Consider the following 24,637-nt stretch of genomic DNA (forward strand, 5'->3'; position numbering starts at 1 on the left):
GGGCTCTGCTGGATTTAGGCAGGCGGTAGGTCCCATCTAGGGTGATTTTTTGGCCTGTGCAGCTGGCAGAATGGTGGCCACCAAGCGTCTCACATAGTGGGGGAGTTCTTCTGGGGTCACCGTGTCCGGTATGCCCCTTATCTTTAGATGGTTTCTCCGTGACCTGTCGTCCAGTGTGGCTAGGTGTATGGAGAGCGAGTGTTGCAAGGTTTCTAAGTGTTGTATGGCTTTGTGTGCGGTTTTCATACCTTGTTTTAGGTCAGCAATGTCTCCCTCTGCTGTTTTCACTCTATCATTAACTTTCTGTATATCTGCCTTCATAGCTGTCACGTTAGCTGCCAGCAAGTTTTTGATTTCCCCCACCAGGTTTTGGAAGTCCTGCTGGGTGACTGGGGCTGATCCATCTCCTGCAGCCTGTGTGGTATGCCCAGTGTGAGGCTGGAGAGGCTGTAAAGGGCTCTCTGGAGGTTCCGCGGCCTTGCTGTTCCCATACGTCGCCATTTTAGGCGGAGGCTGCCTCTGGAGCATGTGCATGTGCAGTATGTGCAGGTGATTTGTGGGGTCTGCGTCCCATCTCGGCGGCAGTTGCGTTTTGCTGTGCCGGCCGCTCTCCGGATCTACCCGGCGGTGTGAAGGCGCCAAATAGAGCTGCCAGGTCCAGGCTTTGGGTGGTGGGGTAGGCCCTGGTTTTCAGTTTCTTTTTTGGCGTCTTGGCCGCCTGGAAAAACGGCATGTGGTGTGACCGGGTCTTGCCCTCGTTGTGTGTGGGTGATTTGGTTTTTTTTTTCGACGATGTATGTCGGCGTTCAGGCGCCTAAATTTGGAAATTTCACAGTTGTCTTTTAAACAGACTTGAAAATCTGCCTTTACACCTTTAAGCAAACTATTGATAATGCTATGCTTTAACACCTAAATTAATCCAAGTATATCATTCTATAATTAGATTTAATCAAATTCTCACATTTTTTTTATATACAGTGACAATTTATTGGCTGCAATTAACTTGTTACAGGAACAGAAATAAAGCACTCAGTAAAATTATAATACAAAACAGAGTACGTACATAGAAATTAAATATTAAAATAAGCAAAATAAAACCTCGAGTTCTCTGATACTTTTATACAATTACATCCTGTTATGTTTGTCCAGAATATTTACATTTTCAAATGACTTTTAACGCCTTTGTTTGTCTTTGTCCCGTGTGCTGCAATAAAATGTGAAATTATAGACTGAACCAGAATATATAGTCTTATTGGCCCATTCTTGCGTATGTGGCAACATCTCATTGTCAAACAAAATCACAAGATTGCGGGAGGGTGTACTGATGAGTGAAGTTAGTTTTGAGTAGTCTCAATGAAATTAAACACACGTTAAAAAAAACAAGAAACCTTTTTACAAGAAATGATTTTGTGATTTGACATTGATCATAAAAAGCCCTTACATATACCTCACAATATGATTGGGCAGTTATTGTCATGTGAGACAGACTTTATGATTCATGGCATCTTGTGAAATCAGCAATTCCTGTGGTGGAAGAGATACTCAGAGCTGTGACAATCCCAGGACTGTGCCTGTTTGAGTGGTGCTGTCTGTAAAATGTTGAGTAAAGCAATGCTGAGTTATTATGCTCTCCTTGCCATTTGGCTAAACCATTTTGTCTTTGTTGATTGGAACACCAAGTAAGTTTATCCCTAATAGATGGACACAGTATAGAGGAAAAATTGGGTTTGTTCCGATGCCTCAACAATCTGATTAGGCACCGTATTCTGCATTTTGCAAATACTAGTGGCGTTGAATTGTGTAGGCTACAGACATCTGTTACAACTGGTCGGTCCATGAAAGATGGCAAGGCTTGCACATTATATGACCTTTCAGTGGATAGCAGCCACTTTCTGTAGGCTCCAGGGACAGAGTAATGTGACATTTCTGCAAAAAAAATAAAAAAATGTCAGTGGATATTGTTGCATTCTTACCACTAACCTTTATAAAAGCCACTTATTTAATTCTACTAGTTAGACAGATTACAACTCAAGTGCTCTGACACCACCTCCAATGTAAGTAGTCAATCACTCGGAATGGTTTGACTTCTTAGTTGGGGTCCGCCGGCTGTCTGTCCAGCCACAAGTGCTCTGATCTGAGCTTAGGACACTCCTAGCACACTATATGGTGCGTGAGTGTTCCTTTCACTAAACTTGTTCACTAATATCCCAATGTTTTTATCGTGCAATAATTTTTTTTTTTTTTTAAAAAGCACCCTAAATTAGAAAAAGCAAATCTTGTATCTTTTGCACTTGTAAGGTAATTGTGCTTTTGTCCCATTTGTATGCTTTGTGGCTAGATTTTAAAAAAATAAAAATTTCTCCTCTCTCTTTAGTATATTCCCCCAATCGTATTTTGTTCCCTCCATTCTGTGTTCACTGGCAAACTGACCTCACAGCGATAACAATTTTCATGGAAATTCCTCCCAAGACATTCAATTTTATAGGAATCCACGTCGTCTCTGGGGATGATGGGTTTGTCACAAACACTACAAATAGGCGCATATTTCCTGGGAACAAACACAATACATTATTTTCATAGATACCTCATGTTTTAAAGCAGTAAAGAATTATCACAGTATTTCCTAACCACACACAGCATGTAAAATACAAAGGATGCCTCTTATGCTAACTGTTTTTAAAGGGTTACTCCAAGTACCACGATCACTGCAGTGTTTTATTGTGGACATAGTGCTCTGTATGTACAGTGTGTTTCACAAATAAACTCTGCAGAGATACAGCTCTTTGCTGCCAGATGTGTAACTCCACCACTGGTAGCGGCATTAGCCAGACCAGAACGCGCGTGTATATGCCATAAAAGGCATCTGTCAACACATAGCACGCTGGCGACAGACAATCAATGATAGAAGCCTAAGCACCCATGCTACCCAACTCATCACCTCCGCCCATCCTTCAGGACATTCCTTTCCCTCAAAGAGTAGCAGTAAGATGAGGATTGGGCTGAAGGGGTCACACATTTTTTTTTTCTCCTTTTCATAACATTTTATTTTATTAAAAACACTGGTTTGGTTGAAATAACCCTTTAGTTGGCATGACCTCTTCCCCTCTCCCTGACTTTTTGTTTGTTTCTTTTTTTGTCTGGCTCTCGAGAAAAAAATTTCACCCACCCCCTGCATTGCCTGAAAGATGAAATTGGCAGCCTCTACCCACCTATAGTAATCCTTTGCGCAGTAAACATCGTTATATTCATCGACAGCAAAGCTCTCATCTGCAATCATGCGATTGCAAACAACACATGTGAAGCACTCTGGGTGATAACCATTACCCATGGCACGCACAATATGGTGGGTGATGAGTGCCTGGCATTTGGCACATTTTTCCAGTGTTTCCTGTAGAAGAGAAGAATACAAATATTATTTTTTTTGTGTGTTTTTTAAGTGCACTATTTTTTTATTAAAGCCATAGATTGACATCCTCCACTGATGGGAAAAAAAACCACACAAAACATCTTCAGACGGAACATACAGTAGTATTGTATATGTACACGAATAAGTGTTAATATGTGTTTTTAGTGGGCATATCTCCCAGAACTGAGTAAATAAATTCATCTGTCTCCTTCCAGTACATTGTGTATATAAAACCAACCAGAATAGAGCCAAACCCCTTTCTCTAATACTAATTGGTCTTACAGGAGAGTTCAGGAATAAGCCTGGGAGGCGGGTGAAACGCGGGACAGTGAACGGAACCCAAAACTATAGACTGGTTGCCGTTTTTATGCAGTATCAAGTGTTATTCTGGGAACCTAGTTCCCAAAAAGTATGTATGTATCTGTTTGTCAAAGAGATTGTAGATACAATAGTGTGTGTTTGTTAAGATGTTTTTAAGACTTGCCTTATTCTGCATAAGCACTGCTTTGAATAGATTTAAGGATGGTAATTACTAGTGGGTGTGAGACTTGCAACATATGCCATATGCAAGGAGCAGCATTTTTTTTCCAATTTGTATTTTATTGGTGTTTTGGAAATTCATAGTATGAGAATATCAATAAAAAACAACTTATCTTTAACATCACTTAATAAACATCTGGTACGGGTTACCGTAGGTATTCCTATGAAGCGAACTATTACTAGGGGTTATCATGGGTCAATAGTAGTGGAGTCGATCCAAACAATTTGGACATTCTACAGGCACCTTTAAGCTGTGCCCAAAGTAAAATTCAGGGACTCTATGGGGCTGAGGTGGCTAAATCTTAAGTCAAGTGTTCTATGTCAGTTCTCTTCTTCTCAGTCTTACGACCACCGGAGGCTGTGATAGTCTCACAAGGTGAGTGCGGAAGCTACCCGCTTAAGTGCGGGGTTGTCTCTTCGTCATAACCGGCATGTAATAGCCTTTTTCTGCCCTTGATTGCACTGTGGTTGTTGCTGCGTCCGGTTGCCTTCCCCTCTGGTCTCTCCCTTTTCTGCCTCTTGCAAGTTCAGCTGTCAGAGGAATTGCTCCTAGTCGTCTGTGGAGGTCAGGATGATTGTCCGGTCTCTCCGTGGTACCACCAGGGATCCGTCTGCACCCAACCGGTATCTAACTGCAGCATCTCGTAGCCTTCTGGCCATTGGTGCCAGTAGTCTTCTTTCTGTCAGGGCTGCGAACAGGAAGTCCCCATAGAAGGTCACTGTGTTACCCTCTAACTACCACGTCTTTCGTGACCACTATAGTGTCTCTGGGTGATTTTGCTGGCACTGTTGCGGCTTTGCGGATTCTGAATGCGGACATTATTATGCCGGCTTCAGTGCTCCCCCTGATTCCCATTACTGTTAGTAGGCGATATATGTATGTCAACAGGGCTTCACCTCCAATGGTCTCTGGTATGCCTCGGATTCAGATGTTCCATCTCCTATGCCGGGCGTCTAGTGTCGTGACAGTCCGCGTGAGCTTCTGCACCTGTGAGTTAAGGTCCTGCATAGCATCCCTGGAGTGCTGTAGCTGAGTGTCTCTTGTGCTCTCAATGGCTTCCACATCAGTAAGCCTCTTCTGGATATCTCCCACCTCCTTTCTTGTGTTCAGCAGATCTGCCCTCCACACCTCCCGCATTTCTTCACCTAAGGTCACTTAGGTCCCTCTTCATCCCTCTTCCGATTCGGAAGCTTGATATTGGACCCCATCTTCTGCCGGAGGTGAGGTAAGGCTTTCTCTGTCCTTGTGGGAGTCTTCTGAGGTCTCCTCCTCGCTGAGTGCCTCGGGCGCCATCTTGGCAGGTGCTGGCGGAGTAGGCCTCGCAAAGCAGAGCCGAATGTCGGGTATTTTAGGTGGCTTCGGAAGGCGGTATTTCTTATTTTATCGCCCCATTACAGTTTCTGTGTGGACTCGTTTATCACCGTTTGAGGGTTTTTGGTCTCTTCTGTTAGTCTCTGGTACTGAGCTCCACAAATAGGCGTCTGTCTGGTTAGGCAGTTGGCAACGCCCCCAAGGAACAGCATTTTAAAGTTCTAGATTTTAATTTTCACAAAATACTTGGGCTGCAAGTTTGAAGAAGACATATTTGATTACCACCATCAGTAATAATATATCAGAGTCTGTCCATATGTTAACTGGCTAATAAAAAGCACAAAAAACTGAACGGCTCAGCCTCAGGTACGAGCATTTTGAAGGGGTCACCTTCTTTTTTGTATCTGCCAAATATATATATAATAATAATATATATTCCCTTGGAGGCACAAGGATAGCCAGAATACTAAAAGTGATCCTTGTTGTAATAGATACCCATATGATTTGCTGAAACTAAAGACCACTGGAATCCGCAGAGTTTGCAAAACTATTCTCAAACTGACTGCACTACTGCCAAGCACAATAATTACTGTTTTGTGTAAAATTGGCTGCTTGAACTTCTGATTTTGGAACCAGTTCAGTGATGTAAGTGCATGACACCCACATTATCTGTGAGACATGCTTTTCAAAGTAGGGCATCACTTTGAACTCAAAATAGGAAAACATACTGTGATATTTATAAAAAAAAAAAACAACAACAAAAAAAACCTGTGAAATTAAAATGGTTAGTCTTGGTTCTGAGCCATTTGTCACTCCAGATGATATGTCCTACACATATCTCCTGATGCTTTGCCAGCATTAGGGCTGTAAGACCAGTACCGAAGGTTGCCTATCCCTACCTTAATAAAAACCCTATGAGCACAATACACAGGGACTGCCTTGATTCCAGAATGGATACTCTATGTGCAAGTTGAACCCAGAATGGCAGCTCTATGTGCATGCTGCATGTACCACCAGATCTTGAGATGGCCGTTCTATTCCTGCTCTCTAAAGTTATTTACTCTTTCGTACATTTTTGGGAGGGGTTAGAGGTGGGTAACAACTAGCTTGACTCTCTTGATGGCTGCACTCTCTACCTGCTTTTGGACCCCACAATGACTGCTCCCCACATGCGCTGCCAGACCCCAATGACTGCTCCCCACATGCGCTGCCGAACCCCACAATGACTGCTCCCCACATGCGCTGCCGAACCCCACAATGACTGCTCCCCACATGCGCTGCCGAACCCCACAATGACTGCTCCCCACATGCGCTGCCGAACCCCACAATGACTGCTCCCCACATGCGCTGCCGAACCCCACAATGACTGCACCCCACATGTGCTGCCGAACCCCACAATGACTGCTCCCCACATGCGCTGCCGAACCCCACAATGACTGCTCCCCACATGCGCTGCCGAACCCCACAATGACTGCTCCCCACATGCGCTGCCGAACCCCACAATGACTGCACCCCACATGTGCTGCCGAACCCCACAATGACTGCTCCCCACATGCGCTGCCGAACCCCACAATGACTGCACCCCACATGTGCTGCCGAACCCCACAATGACTGCGCCCCACATGTGCTGCCGAACCCCACAATGTCTGCACCCCACATGTGCTGCCGAACCCCGCAATGACTGCTCCCCACACGTGCTGCTGCATCAATCAATGACTGCTTCCCACATGCGCTGCCAGACCCTGAATTCTCTATTAATGTCAAACTCCTTATAAAGTTATTACCTCATTATTGTTACGCCTGCCATAAGCTGAAACGTTATTTGTATTCCACACCAGATGCTTTTTATATCGTGTAACAACTTGTTTGTTATCACAATAAAACTAAAATATGTTATTCATTCAGGAAATCACCTGATATTTTCTTTGCCGAATATAACTTCTTGTAGATAAAACATTGATTCTCTCATTGTACTAAAATATGTGATGTGACTCTGGAGTTTGCTGGTTGTGTCTTGTTAGCCACAGAAATAATAGTCTACACTGCATGTACCTGCTTACCTATCGACACCAAGGTAAACCGTTTTGAGAATGAGAAATGCTCTCTCTTGTAAAGGACGTTGAACCCTGACTTGATTTAGCACATAATAAATATGTAACCAGACTTTCATACCCAGGCTGTGATATCATGTATTAGAAATAACCATATTGCTAATTGAGATTTGTGTAAAATCTTCATGGGAGTTCAGTTTATATTTGTAAGACATTTAGATAATGAATTGTCTGTTTGTTTCAGAGAAGAATTCAGTTTATTCCTTCTATGGCGTGTGGGAAATAGAACAATGTTGTGTTTGTTTGTGGTTTATCAAAGTGTGAATTCTGCGCTTTCTACTCTATTCTATATTTCATTATATTACTCAAATAAGAAAGTGAGGGGTTCCCTCTTTTTAATTATTTTGTTTTATTTTTATTTTCAATTTCTTAAAATGGACATATATTTATATGTCTTTTTTGGTTTGAGATTGGACTTGAAAGTCATATTTGTAGGACCAAATTAACAGCAAAATATTGATGACTTTAGGAAAAAAAGTATAGTAAGATAAATTTATGTACATCTGTCATGTCAAAATGCTATATTATCCATGAAGCAGAGTGACACAGTGCCAATAATCTCATGTCGTTTACCTTATAACAGTGATCACAAATTGGCTGTCCATCCTTCTGGTAGTACAGCTGCCCGGCCAGTAGGCGGTGACACTTTCTACATGTGAAGCAGCTTGCATGGTACTGCTTCTTCATGGCTTCAATAGCAGCTACGTTTGGGAGGATAGCCTTATGACAGAAAGCACATATATCTGATCCTAAACAAAACAAAACACACGTATATTGTAAATAAAAGAGAACTGGCAATACCTGCAATGACTATCACTTCCTGGGTTAATGTGTTAGTAAAACGAGGAAATTCGCATCCCAATTTCCATATTAAAAAGCATATGCCATTTTTTATAGATTTTACAGTGCATTATACCTAGAGGGTCCCTCCAGGAGCACCTTTTACATTAGTTTAGTTATTTATGCTAGGCATATAATATGTCTATATTTTCTTTTTCACTATACAGTGTTATGAATACAAACCTATATCCCTAATGCTTACAGTGCCCATGTCTCTAGTTCTAATCAATCATCTCGTGCTATTTCAGATCTAAAAATAAAAATGTTTACTTATCTTTTTCCAGTACAGAGACTCCTTCAGTGCTGATGGTCTCTCTGCATCCCACAACATCATCCCAATCCAAGGCTTCTCATAGAGGAGCATTTGGGACCTGATGCACATGCTTAACCCCTTAAGGACACATGACATGTGTGACATGTCATGATTCCCTTTTATTCCAGAAGTTTGGTCCTTAAGGGGTTAAAGGGACACTGTTGGCACCCAGACCACTTCAGCTCATTGAAGTGGTCTGGGTGCTGTGACCCTTTGGCACCCAGTGCATCAAGAGGGCCTTGATGGTAAGGTATGCTTTTTTGCTGATGATACCAAGATATGTAAAAGGGTTGATGTTCCAGGAGGGATAAGCCAAATGGCAAATGATTTAGGTAAACTAGAAAAATGGTCAGAGTTGTGTCAATTTGTTAGAGTCCTAACCGCAACATCTGAGGAAAGGGATTTAGGGGTGATTATTTCTGATGACTTAAAGGTAGGCAGACAATGTAATAGAGCAGCAGGAAATGCTAGCAGAATGCTTGGTTGTATAGGGAGAGGCATTAGCAGTAGAAAGAGGGAAGTGCTCGTGCCATTGTACAGAACACTGGTGAGACCTCACTTGGAGTATTGTACGCAGTACTGGAGACCCTATCTTCAGAAGGATATTGATACCTTAGAGAGAGTTCAAAGAAGGGCTACTAAACTGGTTCATGGATTGCAGGATAAAACTTACCAGGAAAGGTTAAAGGATCTTAACATGTATAGCATGGAGGAAAGACGAGACAGGGGGGATATGATAGAAACATTTAAATACATAAAGGGAATCAACACAGTAAAGGAGGAAACTATATTTAAAAGAAGAAAAACTACAACAACAAGAGGACATAGTCTTAAATTAGAGGGACAAAGGTTTAAAAATAATATCAGGAAGTATTACTTTACTGAGAGGGTAGTGGATGCATGGAATAGCCTTCCAGCTGAAGTGGTAGAGGTTAACACAGTAAAGGAGATTAAGCATGCGTGGGATAGGCATAAGGCTATCCTAACTATAAGATAAGGCCAGGGACTAATGATAGTATTTTTAAAAATTGGGCAGACTAGATGGGCCGAATGGTTCTTATCTGCCGTCACATTCTATGTTTCTATGTTGCAATGTAAAACGCTTCCGGAGTGCAAACTGACCTTTAGTCCATTATCTGACGCTGGACGTCCTCACGCTCTGCATGAGGACCTGCATTGAATAATACGTTCCTATAGGGAGGTCTAATGCGCGCGCAACCATTGTCGCGCATGGAGGAGCATGGGCGGAGCCTGACCCAGCGCTGAGGGACATCAGCGCTGGATTCAGGTAAGTGACTGAAAGGGGGTTGTGGCTCCTGGTACCGTATCCACTATAGTGCACTTTTGGAGTGTTCCTTTAAATAAACTTTGACACACATGGCTGCTGTTGACTCTAGCGGGCAATTAAAAGAGCTGGAAATAGGAATGCCTAAGACACATGTAAATGAAAATGTAAGCTCTTTTTCAAGGAGCGTGTAGGGAGGATGTAGCTAGAGTCATCTAACTCCTAAATGGCAGAGAATTAAGCAGTGAGACTGCGGAAGCATTATCTATACACCACTTCCTTTAACTGAAATGTTTTGGTGTTTAAATTGTCCATTTAAGTATGCACGGTGCTGTCCCAGGTGAGGGTGAATGCGTTGGTATTGATTACGGGACACAATATATAGGGTATAGATGCTGGCTGGGAGTGTGTTCTTGTTGTGCTAGTACTAAAGATGAATGTTGGTCACATGCTGTCTGTGAATGACTCTGTGACCGGGTTGGGAGAGCACTAAGATTTATAGGGTGAAGGAATGGTCAGAACAGGCGGTTTCACTAATAGATAAAACCAGGTCCATACCCTCATTATCTTGCTTCATGGTGTGGCCATTTTGGTTTTGCTTGTCTGATGCTGATCGTTCCGTCTTCTGCTGGGTGTGAGAAACTGGGACATTTTTAGATTTATTCAATTCTATTGGATTCCCAGCGCTTGGTTTCTGTGAAGAAATAAGTTTGAGCAGTGAATGTGTATTTTAATATTCCAGGTGAGATATAAACTGGACATTACTTGGTTTACAAACACACTTTGTACAACGAGTTGTCATTAATGGTAAATTTTCAAGCTGGACAAAAGTGGTAAGTGGTGTCCCTCAGGGTTCTGTTTTGGGACAGCTTCTATTTAACATATTTATAAATGATCTTGAAATGGGCATTGAAAGCCATGTATCAGTGTTTGCAGATGACACAAAACTTTGTAAAGTAATGAAATGTGAGCAGGATATTGCCTTGCTGCAGAGGGATTTGGATAGATTGGGGGACTGGGCACTAAAATGGCAGATTACATTTAACGTAGAAAAATGCAAAGTTATGCACTTCGGGGTTAAGAATGCACAAGCAATTTACACCATAAATGGTAGTGAACTAGGGATAACCACACACGAGAAGATTTGGGAATTGTTATAGACAACAAATTAGGTAGCAATATGCAATGTCAATCTGCCATTGCTAAGGCCAGTAAGGTTTTGTCATGTATAAATAGGGGCATAAATTCTCGAGATGAAAATTTAATTTTGCCTCTTTATAAATCGCTGGTAAGACAACACCTTGAATATGCTGTGCAATTTTGGGCACCTGTTCTAAAGAAAGATATCATGGCACTAGAAAAAGTGCAGAGACGAGCTACAAAATTGATAAAAGGAATGGAGCATTTTAGTTATGAAGAAAGGTTAAAAAATTTAAATCTCTTTAGTTTGGAAAAACGGCGCCTGAGAGGGGATATCTAAATCTATTCATAAACAGGGCTATACATAGGACACGAGGTCACACATTTAGGCTTGAAGAAAGGAGATTTCATCTAAGGCAAAGAAAATGTTTTTTTACAGTAAGAGCGATAAGTATATGGAATTCTTTGCCTGAAGAGGTGGTTTTGTCAGAGCCTATACAGATGTTTAAACTGCAATTGGATAAATACTTGCAAAAACATAACATACAGGGATATAATTTTTAATTAGTGGGGTAATAGCTGCTTGATCCAAGGAGACATCTGACTGCTATTTTGGGGTCAAGAAGGATTTTGTCCTAGTTTGTTGCAAAATTGGAAGCACTTCAGACTGGGTTTTTTGCCTTCTTTTGGATCAACAGCAAAAGCATATGTGAGGAAGGCTGAACTTGATGGACGCAAGTCTCTGTTCAGCTATGTAACTATGTAACTTGGGAAGTGATGTTCAGGGCAAACATTGGCATTTAAACATGTGGGTGCCTGAAGTGCCTCTTCAACTGTTGTCCACTAAATGCCGATTTATTTTTCAGATGAATTTGATTAAAATGACCAAATTGAAGCTAAATTGGCAACTCTCATATTTAAAGACCAGTTTGGTTTAAATTTAGTACACCTCATTTAGTGTCTGCTTTGAAATTCTTAATCCTCCTATGTGAATTCTGTATAAAATATAGGAGTCGCATATTTATCAGCCAGAGTCTAACTCCGTGAAATGATTCTGGACGTCCTCACACTTTGCACAAGGATTTCCAGGGTATTAAAAATCCCCATAGGTTAGAATTGATTCAGAGCTTCCCTATAGCGAAGCCCTAATGTGTACCTGGCTCGCTGGGCACGTGCATTAGGTTTCCCCACCGCTGTGACGCTGTGGGAAGAGCATTGCCGGTAAAAAAGATTTGTTTATTTTGTTTGTTGATGGTATATAGTTGGTTTAGTTGTTTCTGTCCTCGGTTAGGCCTTAATTGAAAGGAAAGCATTTTTTAATTCTGACAATTGAACCATATTTTAACTGCATTATCTATATAATGATTTGATTTCTACTAATAACCTGCTTTGAAACAAACCCTCCTCCATCATAGTACTGTATTTGCCTGTAATCTGGTCACTAAATGTATTGTTTTCCAACGCTTAGTAAAATGGAACAAACACCCAGCATTTGGAATAATTTCCACAGTGTAATTTCTTCTGAGACAAATGCTTTTTCAAATGCTACCAGGATGACAAAGCACATTATTGCATGTCAGAGGTGTCTTGAAAACACACTACGAGAGAGCTACAGTTCTCTTGTACTGGAGAGAAAGTCCTTGTGGGTATCATCTTGAAACCCAGGGGGCTTTCACATCCTGTTTTATTAAAGTGCCTTCTTATGACTTTAAAAACTTTAAACAAGACCAAGGGGCCCTCCTAAAAAAAACCTAAACATCAGGAAACAGTCTGGACTATAGAAAGTTGTGTAACATATGCGGGCCTTTACTTCCATTTGTATAAAGAAATATTTAAAAAAAATAAAAAATTAAAGGGACGATCCAGACCCCTAAAGCGCTTTATCTTGCTGAAGTGTGTTGTGTAAAGAGCTGCAGATTTTAATAGAAACTGGCACTTTTTTGTAAATTAACCTGGTTACACCCCCCTCTGTCAGACAACCGGTCCTGTTACTTCCTGGTTTGTTTAGCTCAGTGGAAATAAACTCAAGAGGTAGCGACTGCCCAGAACACCTGCCTTGCAAAGACTTCTCATTGAGCTGCACTGGGAAGTCTGTGATTGGACAGCTGCAGAATGGAAGGGTGAAGGTAGACAGGAAGGACTTGCAAAGGCTGCAGACAAGAGCTCTGCAGCTTTTACAACCTGTTCTTAGATATACTCTAATGGAAACATGCATGTATTTAAATGTACATCTTTTTCCATTGAACGTATATCGGATATAAAATTATTGCTAAGGGTCCTCCCATGTGCACTGCAAACAATCAAAATTGGAGCGAGGCCAGAAGCGGCTGCGGGCATGCTCCCCGTGCTCGGGTACTCCTCCGGTTTTGTTTGTGTTCCAGCTGGTACCCTAGGTGATAACTGGAGCACATGGGGTTATGGCAAGACATAAAGTGTAGCTGTGGGATCGTATGAATCTGTTGTATATATATTTTTTTAGATATTTAATTTACTTTTTTTTCTTCTTCATGTCTCTCTCTCCCTCCCCTCCCTTTAAAATTTCCAATGTAGATGTTAGTAATCTAGACAGAGCTGGTGCTAGAGTGTTAGCATGTATTAGAACTGGTCACTATCTGCCTGCAGATTCAGAATAACATAACGTCTCTCCCATCTTGAACCACTCTTCTGCCCCCCATTGTTTAATCTGGATTTATAAAAACACTGATCAGGACTGGGCTTAGTAAGACTGAAAATTATATATTAATACTAGCCTATTAACGAGTTGTTTATATCAGCATTTTTATTGTGGATTTTGTTGTAATTAATATTCCCTATAAGGCCTATATCATTTTAACATTTCATTCCTTTTCACATTCTGTAGGATTCATTCACTGAGCCAGCAATCTGGGTACAATGTGCAGGGTCTTACACATTTTACAGGGAAATTGTAGAGTTGCAAAGATAGCAAAAAAAAATAAGAGAATTTTGCTGAAAACGTGCGATACCCTGGCCATTTCTTTCACAATTAATTAGAAATCTAGATATATCTTACCTGGACAGAAGGGGTGGGAGCCAAATCCAGCTTTCTCAGTTCTAAACTCAGCCTGTCTTGAACAGAAGAATCGAGTAAAGGAGCTCGAGGAACTTCCATCTGTGCATTCATTGAAACTGGAGCTGTGGGTTCCGGGAACGGAGCAGAATAAGCAGGAAAGGAATCTCTGAGAAACTGTTTTGGTGTCTTTGGTAAAACTGGAGGGGAAGGTGGAGGTGGAGGGAGATCAGAGCCAAGAAAGTCATCGGTGCTCGGCATATCATCCAAGAAAATGGGCCGGAATGATGGACCTTTACCAAAATCAGAACATAGTGACAAAATTAAAATATACAATGACACAATGTCAAGATTTTCCAACAATCGTACATATTTATCTATTACTGGCATTTATAAAGCGTCAACATAATCTACAGCGCTGGACAATTATGGGCGAACGTACAATGTACACAGACAAACACAATAGGTAAAGAGGGCTCTGCCCGTAAAGCCACTGAATCTCTTTTATATAAAGTGCTTAGTTAGATAGCCCATGAGCTTACAATCAAATATAGAAATATAAGCTTGTTACATTGCCATCTGTAATATGTTCATTTTCCATTTTACAACCAAGTGATTGGTTCTCTTTATAGGAGGCGTGCTATCAATTCACCTTAGGCTGAAGGCATGGGTGACTTTAGTACAGGGATGGCCCAAAAGCAGACTGCTAACTAGAGTATCTGTTTACTTGTCTTGTCATCCCCCCTCCCAATTGATATCCTGGTGTTGATTAGAATGGGAGGGGTGGGAGCTCTCTGTAGCCTCCAGCAGAGAGGGAAATTCTGGCAATTACGTGGAATTTATCCAGGACAGCAATGCCTTGAATTTTTAACACTGGCTGTATGTACATTGAGGAATGAGAAGCTTTTATCTTCACAAACAATGGCAGCGGAGGAGGGGCATTCAATAAATCATAGGGTCCTTTGCCTTTAGCCATGCTTTACATCGAGGATGGTAATCATAACTTTATTACACACTAACAGAGCTCCACACCAAAACAGGGTGTATCCCACCTCAACCCTGAATCACAACGGGCAAAGTACTCCCACCTCAACCCTGAATCACAACGGGCAAAGTACTCCCACCTCAACCCTGAATCACTACGGGCAAAGTACTCCCACCTCAACCCTGAATCACAACGGGCAAAGTACTCCCACCTCAACCCTGAATCACAACGGGCAAAGTACTCCCACCTCAACCCTGAATCACAACGGGCAAAGTACTCCCACCTCAACCCTGAATCACAACGGGCAAAGTACTCCCACCTCAACCCTGAATCACAACGGGCAAAGTACTCCCACCTCAACCCTGAATCACAACGGGCAAAGTACTCCCACCTCAACCCTGAATCACAACGGGCAAAGTACTCCCACCTCAACCCTGAATCACAATGGGCAAAGTACTCCCACCTCAACCCTGAATCACAACGGGCAAAGTACTCCCACCTCAACTCTGGATCACAACGGGCAAAGTACTCCCACCTCAACTCTGGATCACAACGGGCAAAGTACTCCCACCTCAACCCTGAATCACAACGGGCAAAGTACTCCCACCTCAACTCTGAATCACAACGGGCAAAGTACTCCCACCTTAACTCTGAATCACAACGGGCAAAGTACTCCCACCTCAACTCTGAATCACAACAGGCAAAGTACTCCCACCTCAACCCTGAATTACAACGGGCAGTACTCCCACCTCAACTCTGAATCACGACGGACAAAGTACTCCCACCTCAACCCTGAATCACAACGGACAAAGTACTCCCACCTCAACCCTGAATCACAAGGGCAAAGTACTCCCACCTCAACCATGAATCAGAACGGGCAAAGTACTCCCACCTCAACCCTGAATCACAACGGGCAGTACTCCCACCTCAACTCTGAATCACAACGGACAAAGTACTCCCACCTCAACCCTGAATCACAAGGGCAAAGTACTCCCACCTCAACCCTGAATCACAACGGCGAAGTACTCCCACCTCAACCCTGAATCACAACGGACAAAGTACTCCCACCTCAACCCTGAATCACAACGGACAAAGTACTCCCACCTCAACCCTGAATCACAACGGGCAAAGTACTCCCACCTCAACCCTGAATCACAACAGCCAGTACTCCCACCTCAACACTGAATTACAACGGGCAAAGTACTCCCACCTCAACCCTGAATCAGAACGGGCAAAGTACTCCCACCTCAACCATGAATCAGAACGGGCAAAGTACTCCCACCTCAACCATGAATCAGAACGGGCAAAGTACTCCCACCTCAACCCTGAATCAGAACGGGCAAAGTACTCCCACCTCAACCCTGCATCACAACGGCAAAGTACTCCCACCTCAACCCTGAATCAAAACGGCTAAGTACTCCCACCTCAACCCTGAATCACAACAGCCAGTACTCCCACCTCAACACTGAATCACAACGGGAAGTACTCCCACCTCAACCCTGGATCACAACGGGCAGTACTCCCACCTCAACCCTGAATCAGAACGGGCAAAGTACTCCCACCTCAACCCTGAATCAGAACGGGCAAAGTACTCCCACCTCAAACCTGAATCACAACGGGCAAAGTACTCCCACCTCAACCCTGAATCACAATGGGCAGTACTCCCACCTCAACCCTGAATCAGAACGGGCAAAGTACTCCCACCTCAACCCTGCATCACAACGGGCAGTACTCCCACCTCAACCCTGAATCAGAACGGGCAAAGTACTCCCACCTCAACCCTGCATCACAACGGGCAGTACTCCCACCTCAACCCTGAATCAGAACGGGCAAAGTACTCCCACCTCAACCCTGAATCAGAACGGGCAAAGTACTCCCACCTCAACCCTGAATCAGAACGGGCAAAGTATTCCCACCTCAACCCTGCATCACAACGGGCAAAGTACTCCCACCTCAACCCTGAATCACAACAGCCAGTACTCCCACCTCAACCCTGAATCACAACGGGCAAAGTACTCCCACCTCAACTCTGAATCACAACGGACAAAGTACTCCCACCTCAACCCTGAATCACAAGGGCAAAGTACTCCCACCTCAACCCTGAATCACAAGGGCAAAGTACTCCCACCTCAACCCTGAATCACAACGGACAAAGTACTCCCACCTCAACCCTGAATCACAACGGACAAAGTACTCCCACCTCAACCCTGAATCACAACGGGCAAAGTACTCCCACCTCAACCCTGAATCACAACAGCCAGTACTCCCACCTCAACACTGAATTACAACGGGCAAAGTACTCCCACCTCAACCCTGAATCAGAACGGGCAAAGTACTCCCACCTCAACCATGAATCAGAACGGGCAAAGTACTCCCACCTCAACCCTGAATCACAACGGGCAAAGTACTCCCACCTCAACCCTGCATCACAACGGCAAAGTACTCCCACCTCAACCCTGAATCAAAACGGCTAAGTACTCCCACCTCAACCCTGAATCACAACAGCCAGTACTCCCACCTCAACACTGAATCACAACGGGCAGTACTCCCACCTCAACCCTGGATCACAACGGGCAGTACTCCCACCTCAACCCTGAATCAGAACGGGCAAAGTACTCCCACCTCAACCCTGAATCACAACGGGCAAAGTACTCCCACCTCAACCCTGAATCACAATGGGCAGTACTCCCACCTCAACCCTGCATCACAACGGGCAGTACTCCCACCTCAACCCTGAATCAGAACGGGCAAAGTACTCCCACCTCAACCCTGCATCACAACGGGCAGTACTCCCACCTCAACCCTGAATCAGAACGGGCAAAGTACTCCCACCTCAACCCTGAATCAGAACGGGCAAAGTACTCCCACCTCAACCCTGAATCAGAACGGGCAAAGTATTCCCACCTCAACCCTGCATCACAACGGGCAAAGTACTCCCACCTCAACCCTGAATCACAACAGCCAGTACTCCCACCTCAACCCTGAATCACAACGGGCAAAGTACTCCCACCTCAACCCTGAATCACAACGGGCAGTACTCCCACCTCAACCCTGAATCACAACGGGCAAAGTACTCCCAACACAACCCTGAATCAGAACGGGCAAAGTACTCCCACCTCAACCCTGCATCACAACAGCCAGTACTTCCACCTCAACCCTGAATCGCAACGGGCAGTACTCCCACCTCAACCCTGAATCACAACAGGTAGTACTCCCACCTCAACCCTGAATCACAACAGGTAGTACTCCCACCTCAACCCTGAATCACAACGGGCAGTACTCCCACCTCAACCCTGAATCACAACACTACATTAAGCTGTAGTGGTTCTGGTGACTATAGTGTCCCTTTAAGGATTGTATTTTTGTCGTTTTTTTTTGTTTTTTTATGTTTAAAAAAAGCTGGCTCCTAACTTCTTTAGCTGGCTCTGTGATTCCAAGCAAATCTGTCAAGTCCTGTGATACCCTCACACAATAATGGCCAGTGTATTTAACAGGAGGGTTATTACAGACAGAGAAAGCGAGTGACAGTTAGCACTGTATGTTAAAGGTAGGATAGAAGAGTGAGAAATAGCTGTGTGTGTTTTACAGACTGTAGAAGAGTGACAGATATTTGTGTGTGGTATAAGAGTGAAGTCGTGATCACTGTGTGCATTCTCAGTAGGGTAGCAGAATTGGATAGCTGAGTGTTTACTGCAGGCTGGACAGCGGGTGGATGATAGCTGTGTGCATTTTGGTTACAGTTGCCGAGTGGGAGATGACTCTGTATGGCATGGACTGGGTAATAGTATGACACGCAGCTATTTGGGTTCTGTGTAAGGCTGCAGGTGAGGGATAGCCCTTAACCACTATTTGTCACATTTACACTGTTATAGACCTTACCTCCATTTTGAAAGTCTGCATGTTCTGCCCAGGATTGGTCTTGTAGGGGCTCTAGCGGTGGTGGTGATGGTGTTGGGGGAAGTTGTTGAACATGCTGCTCATGGGTGTGGGATTGTGTCTTGCGTGATATTTCAGCTCTCCATGGTGGAGCCAACATTATCTGGACTGAGGATACCATTCGTTTCCCCGACATCTTCTAAAGTAAAGAAAAAAAGTATTTAAGACATACTGAAAACACAACACTAACAGCAAGGAGTGATATTATCTTATATCATTATATATCCTATGTATGCAAATTGGGTACACCATCTTGCACACCATGTACCCAGCCCCTCAGGCCTGGCACTGTGCATGCACTTAAAGGGACACTATAATCACCCAGACCACTTCAGCTCAATGAAGTGGTCTGGGTGCCAGGTCCCCCAGGTTTTAACCCTTCAGATGTAAACATAGCAGTGGAAACCCTCAACTGGTCTAAGACCCAAGTGGCATCAGCGAGCAGCACAAGGGCTCCACACCCGAGTTCCTGCCAGGAAACCCTGAACTGGTCAGAGACCCAATTGGCAGCAGCGAGCAGCACAAGGGCCCCACACCCGAGTTCCTGCCTAAAAACCCTCAACTGGTCTGAGGCCCAAGTGGCATCAGCGAGTAGCACATGGCAGGCTGCACACCCGCGTAGCCCCCTGCAGTCCCAGGGACTTTACCTTGTCGAGGGAAGGGTAGCCTATGGCTATAGGAGCTGGTGTGCTGCGGCGGGTTCTGGAATCCTGGAGAACTTCTATCACCCTTTGCGTGTGCCTGATCTCTGCCTGTATACCATGGGTATAGGATGAATGTACCAAATATCCCACTACTCCTACCCAGGACAGCCCCTCCGCTCACTTTACTATGTCCTTACACTCAGCGAGTTAAGTTAAATAGCTTTTGGCTTTTGGTGGTTTCACTAGCTAGCAGGTTAACACTAATCTCTAACTCTTTAATCTCTCATATGTTGCAATGTTTTAATTCAGTTCAGCGACCATCACCTTTTCCTTCTATTGTTGGCATGTCAGTACTTTATCTAAGCATATATAGACCAAGCATATTCCTATGTCATATACTTTAAATACTATGCTATGCCTACCATTTCTGCTTCATATTATAAAATCGTACAGACTTTCTACTTGCCATGTTTGAAAATGTACTCTGATATTATGCTTGTGAATGCTGTTGTGGCAACACAGGCTCGTTGCTAAAACTTGCACAACAAAAAATAAAGAATTTAAAAAATAAATAGATTTAAAAAAAATTAAAAACAAAAATCCTATAAAACATGTTTATTCACTCTGGGTACAGAACTGCAAAATAATGCAAACTGGAAAAAGTCTTCATCTTGTTAATCAATTATTTTGTGTTTGGTAAAATGTTTTGAATCATTTGCCATTTTACTGCCATTTGCTGCTAAGGGAATAACTCCCTTAATGTATACTGTGTAAAAGGATTATTTAAAGCCGCAGCACCTCATTGAAACATTCATTAATTACCAGCTAACGGGAAGTTATAAAGCGTGCCCCAGCTGCAGGCTGGACGTGTGGGTGTAAAGGGAGTAATAAACCCCATTCTGTTGGGCTGCTTAGACACTTTCTCACATCTTCCACGGCAAAAAGAGAGACATCATTCTCTCCAGCCCTATTCCCAGGGCATATTTCACAAAGAGCAATCCTTGGAAGTCCATCCCTGATGCAAAGTTCATTGTGAATTCTGAACTTTTGTATGAAGGCTCCTTCCATAATTTCAAAGTTACTTTGGCCTTCTGCATGCCAGAGTGGTGCACATGTGAAACCGCTAAATGTAGATAAATCAGTAGTAACATTTCAACAGTTTCCATGATAATTTCCTCAAATGTTGTCCTTAACCCCAGAGCTACTCTTTTTTTTTTAAGGGGAACTGTCTCTTCTTTGGCATAGACATATAAGCATAAGTAAACATACTATTAAAAATGACAGGTCTCAGTTGAAGCGGCTCTGTTAACCTCTCCCCAATGAGCATTTTTTATAATGATAAAATGTTTATGAAATGTTTATAAAGTCTGTGTTAGGATTTCACTGAAATTCCAACCCAGCCAAAAAATAAATAGGACAAAGTATGGACTTTTTAGTTTTTATGCTATACTTGACAAAAGGTGGAGCTACCTTTTGACAAGTTCTTATCTGTCACTAGTTATGACTGAGGTGTAGAAGGCTCTATCTATGGAAGGTCTCGTGGGTCCCCTTCTTTTCTCTCTTTACACTGCCTCTCTTGGCAAACTCATTACTTCCTTTGGATTCCACTATCACCTGTACGCTGATGACACCCAGATATATATCTCTCCTTCCCTGCTATCCTACGACGTGTCACAGCTTGCCTTTCTTCAATCTCTGATTGGAAACTCTATCTCTCTAAAACAAAGCTTCTTATTTGTCTTCCTCGTAATCCTCCTCTTTTGCCTTCCTTGCAAGTTGATGGTACCTACATCAGTCCATCCTTGCAAGCTTGTTGGTCTCCTCAAAAGCCGTACTGCCCCGCTACCAACTGTAAAGAATGCTGCCGCCAGGCTGATCTTTCTCACCCTTCGCTCCTCCCATACCTCGCCCCTCTGTTGATCCTTACACTGGCTTCCTGTATCCTATAGGTGTCAATTCAAAATACTAACCCTTACCTATAAAGCTCTAACCAACTTGAGCCAATGTTACCTTGCTTCTTGGAGTCATAGGTATGTCCCTTCTCGGTCTCTCCACTCTGCCTGTGACCTTCTCCTGTACTCTGCTCGCATCATTACTGCAATTTGTACTTGCAGGACTTTTCATGGGTGGCTCCTTTCATTTTGGAACATCCTGCCTACACCCATCAGACTCTCCCCTAGTCTTCAATCGTTTAAGCAGTCCTTCAAAACCCATCAGTTAAAAAATGCTTATGGCCTCCTAGAGTAACTTCTACATCAAATATCTGTCTCTTGCTCTCTCCTAAAGAGCCACACTCCACTCTTACCTCCACTTCTGCTACTTTTCCATCTTGTTTGTTTGCTGAGCCCTTTTGATGCCCTCCCTACTGTGTCTTTATACTCCACTCATCTAGATTGTAAGCTCCTTTGCGCAGGCTCCTCATCTATATATAGTTCCTGTATCATTTTGTAATTGTCTCATTTATTGTTAAATTTCCCCCTTTCATAAAATTGTAAAGCGCTATATAAATACCAAAATTATTAATGCTACATAAACCTCATTGCGTGAGAGTACAGCGCTGATGACGGCTCATAACAGATGAAGCTCTAGGAGCTGAAGTGGACCTCAAGGAAGAAGAAGGTGGAGCGTGCAAGGGACAGGTTTAGGCAACTAAAAACTAACCTCCCCTGTCTCCCACTGGAATAGAAAGCGGATCAGTCATTATCTGGGGTCTATGGCAAATATTCAGATACAACCCACCAGGTGACAGAGCCGCTTTAAGATCAATAGACATTTTTTTACACAACGAAGAGTTGCACATATGATGCTCCTATAACTGATCGATGTTACACCCAGTAAAAACCATTAAGACTCCATTGTAGTTATAATATGTCCCTCTTTTCTAATACATTCCTAGAATAACGTTTTGAAAAAAAAGGTATGGTCCATTCATCGTTATTGTCAGAATCAACAGATTGTCAATGCATTGCATTTTCTGCTATCTGTTTAGTGCTTACGCCACTCATCCAGTTGGAATTTCACCAAATCTGTTAACTCCCCTTATTATAAAATAGTGATTTAAATAGAGGCACCTGGAAAGCTTAATGAAACAACCCAATTCTGAGCGCAGTTCGTGGACTTTCTACCCTCTCTAAAGTGTAAGCTGTTGGGGGCAGACGATATTGCACCAGTGACTTCTAACTTTGGCATTCTATACTCTAGGTGATTGTGGACTTTAGGTCCCAGAATGCTAAGTCAGCCAATGCACATTAGGTGTTCTTTAATAATGTTGGTAAGTCCTCTATTCCATTGGGAAGCTGTGTGGTACAAATTAAGGCATTACCCCCCCCCTTCACAAACCATTAAATGGTTGTGCATGCAGCATTTGGAGTAAATGCTGCTGGGCACTGGGTGTGCCTGGGCGTGTGTGTTTGCTATGGGTGTGTGGTATAGGGCAGATATCTCTGCCTGTTACTGTTTACCAAAGACGTGCACTTTGCCTTGAGTGTATGTGACCAGTTCCTGCACCAACATGAAAGTGTTTCAGGCTCACATTATGGGAGTGGAGTGCTGACTAAGCCGAGCCACGCGTGACCTGGAAGATGTGTGACAATTATATTCCAAGTACACATAGATTGCATGACATTTAGTTTCAATGAACTGTGTGCAGCATGCAGGTTCCAGATTTGCATAGGAATTTCAGAGACATCACCCTGAAATGGCTTGTTAATTAGATTTTTACATTTGTTCTCAAAAATCCCAGCAGGCCCATGTAATCTAACCGCAAACGTCAATGTTATGCAGACTTCTAAAAGGAAGTTAATTGCAACGTTGTTGTATAAACAACAGAACTATCTTCATCTTGGTCAAAGGTCTATTTTTTCCGTGGAGTGTGCAACGCTCCAGTGGTATCGGTATCGATGTATCATTTTATGTAAGCAGTGAAAGATCACAGTCCATTCAGAAATAAAGTTTTAATAATTCCTGCTGTTTATAATAAAGACTCCATCACTCACAGTCGCAGTCTTTCTGTAATGTTACTAGCGGAAAGCTAGCTAAACTAGTAATATATATATATAAAGCATATCCTGTAACCACCTTAATGTATTTTATAAAACAAATTATCTCAATGGAACACAGAACGTATAAACACATTATGCTCTTAACAGGAAGGAAGTTAAATTATCTCCAACTCTACTGTGATTTTCAAACCGCTTCCAGCTTCCATTTTAATTATACGGATACACAATAGTAATGACTTTCCCTTTTCGCCTTGGTTTATGTTGAAGGATGTATTAGTATCTGATTTTAATGTCCATGTCGTGCACAAACCCCCTGTGGTAAGACGGGGATTTTATCACTGTTGTCCTGTACAGACTGGGTTCCACACCAAGTCATTTGATTTGTGATGTGCAATAATTCGAAACCCACTGTACATGCCTGTTTGCTGCCGGCTACCCAGTCCTCAGGCAATGTAGTGCTCAGAGGATGAACAAAAAAAAAGGTCTTCCTGCAACTTTATACCACAAGACAGGTCACCTTTACATATTACTCCGCGTCCCCCCCAAAGTCCACCAATAGCAATGGTGCACATGGGTACCGTCAGTGGTCTCTTTCTATCAACCCTAAATATAAGATAGACCAAATCCACTTAAAACACACAGACAATTGGGACGATGTGATATTAAAATCCCAGACCCAGTCATTTCAATTTATCAATGATATAAGCTAATTATAATCATCTAGCACATTAGGAGTATAGTTACCCCTAAAGGTCAGACAGAAAGTCCAGTGGGTCCCATATCCAGCACCCATCCTTCAGAGAGCATAGTAAGGAATCTTGGCAAAGCAGAGTGAGGACAATGCAGAAAAAAAGAAACAGAGGAGGTAGCATACCTGACTGTGCAGTGGGAAATCCCTGGTTAATCCTGGGTGAGTGTATATGCAGAGGTGGGTGTGTGTCCTTCCTTCTCTTTCTATCTTCTCAGAACAATAGCTGAGCTATGTCTGCTTTGTTTTTTGTGATCCAGCCCTGCTGTGCTTTCTACAGGGGTCAGTGAGTGACACAGACCCTCCTACTGACATCACAGAGCCCCTTCCTCCCTCCTTCCCTCTCTA

At 43.0% G+C, this 24,637-nt stretch overlaps 1 protein-coding gene across 2 annotated transcripts; it reads right to left on the reverse strand.

Moving 5' to 3' along the window:
- Positions 1-962: 962 nt before the first annotated feature.
- FBLIM1 (filamin binding LIM protein 1) lies at positions 963-24,595 on the reverse strand. Of its 2 annotated transcripts, none has more exons than XM_063436135.1 (8): positions 24,416-24,595; positions 18,840-19,032; positions 13,979-14,268; positions 10,366-10,501; positions 7,943-8,118; positions 3,210-3,388; positions 2,431-2,548; positions 963-1,926 (listed from the first exon to the last, which is right to left on the reverse strand). In XM_063436135.1, the coding sequence occupies exons 2-8, from the start codon at positions 19,030-19,032 to the stop codon at positions 1,819-1,821; spliced, it is 1,200 nt and encodes a 399-aa protein (XP_063292205.1). In that variant the 5' UTR covers positions 24,416-24,595; the 3' UTR covers positions 963-1,818. The 2 variants fall into 2 exon arrangements, with proteins under 2 accessions (XP_063292205.1, XP_063292204.1); XM_063436134.1 differs by having other exon boundaries at positions 18,840-19,035; positions 24,416-24,594.
- Between the last annotated feature and the right edge of the window lie 42 nt (positions 24,596-24,637).

This window comes from Pelobates fuscus, chromosome 11 (assembly GCF_036172605.1).
Source record: "Pelobates fuscus isolate aPelFus1 chromosome 11, aPelFus1.pri, whole genome shotgun sequence".
Lineage (NCBI taxonomy): Eukaryota > Metazoa > Chordata > Amphibia > Anura > Pelobatidae > Pelobates > Pelobates fuscus.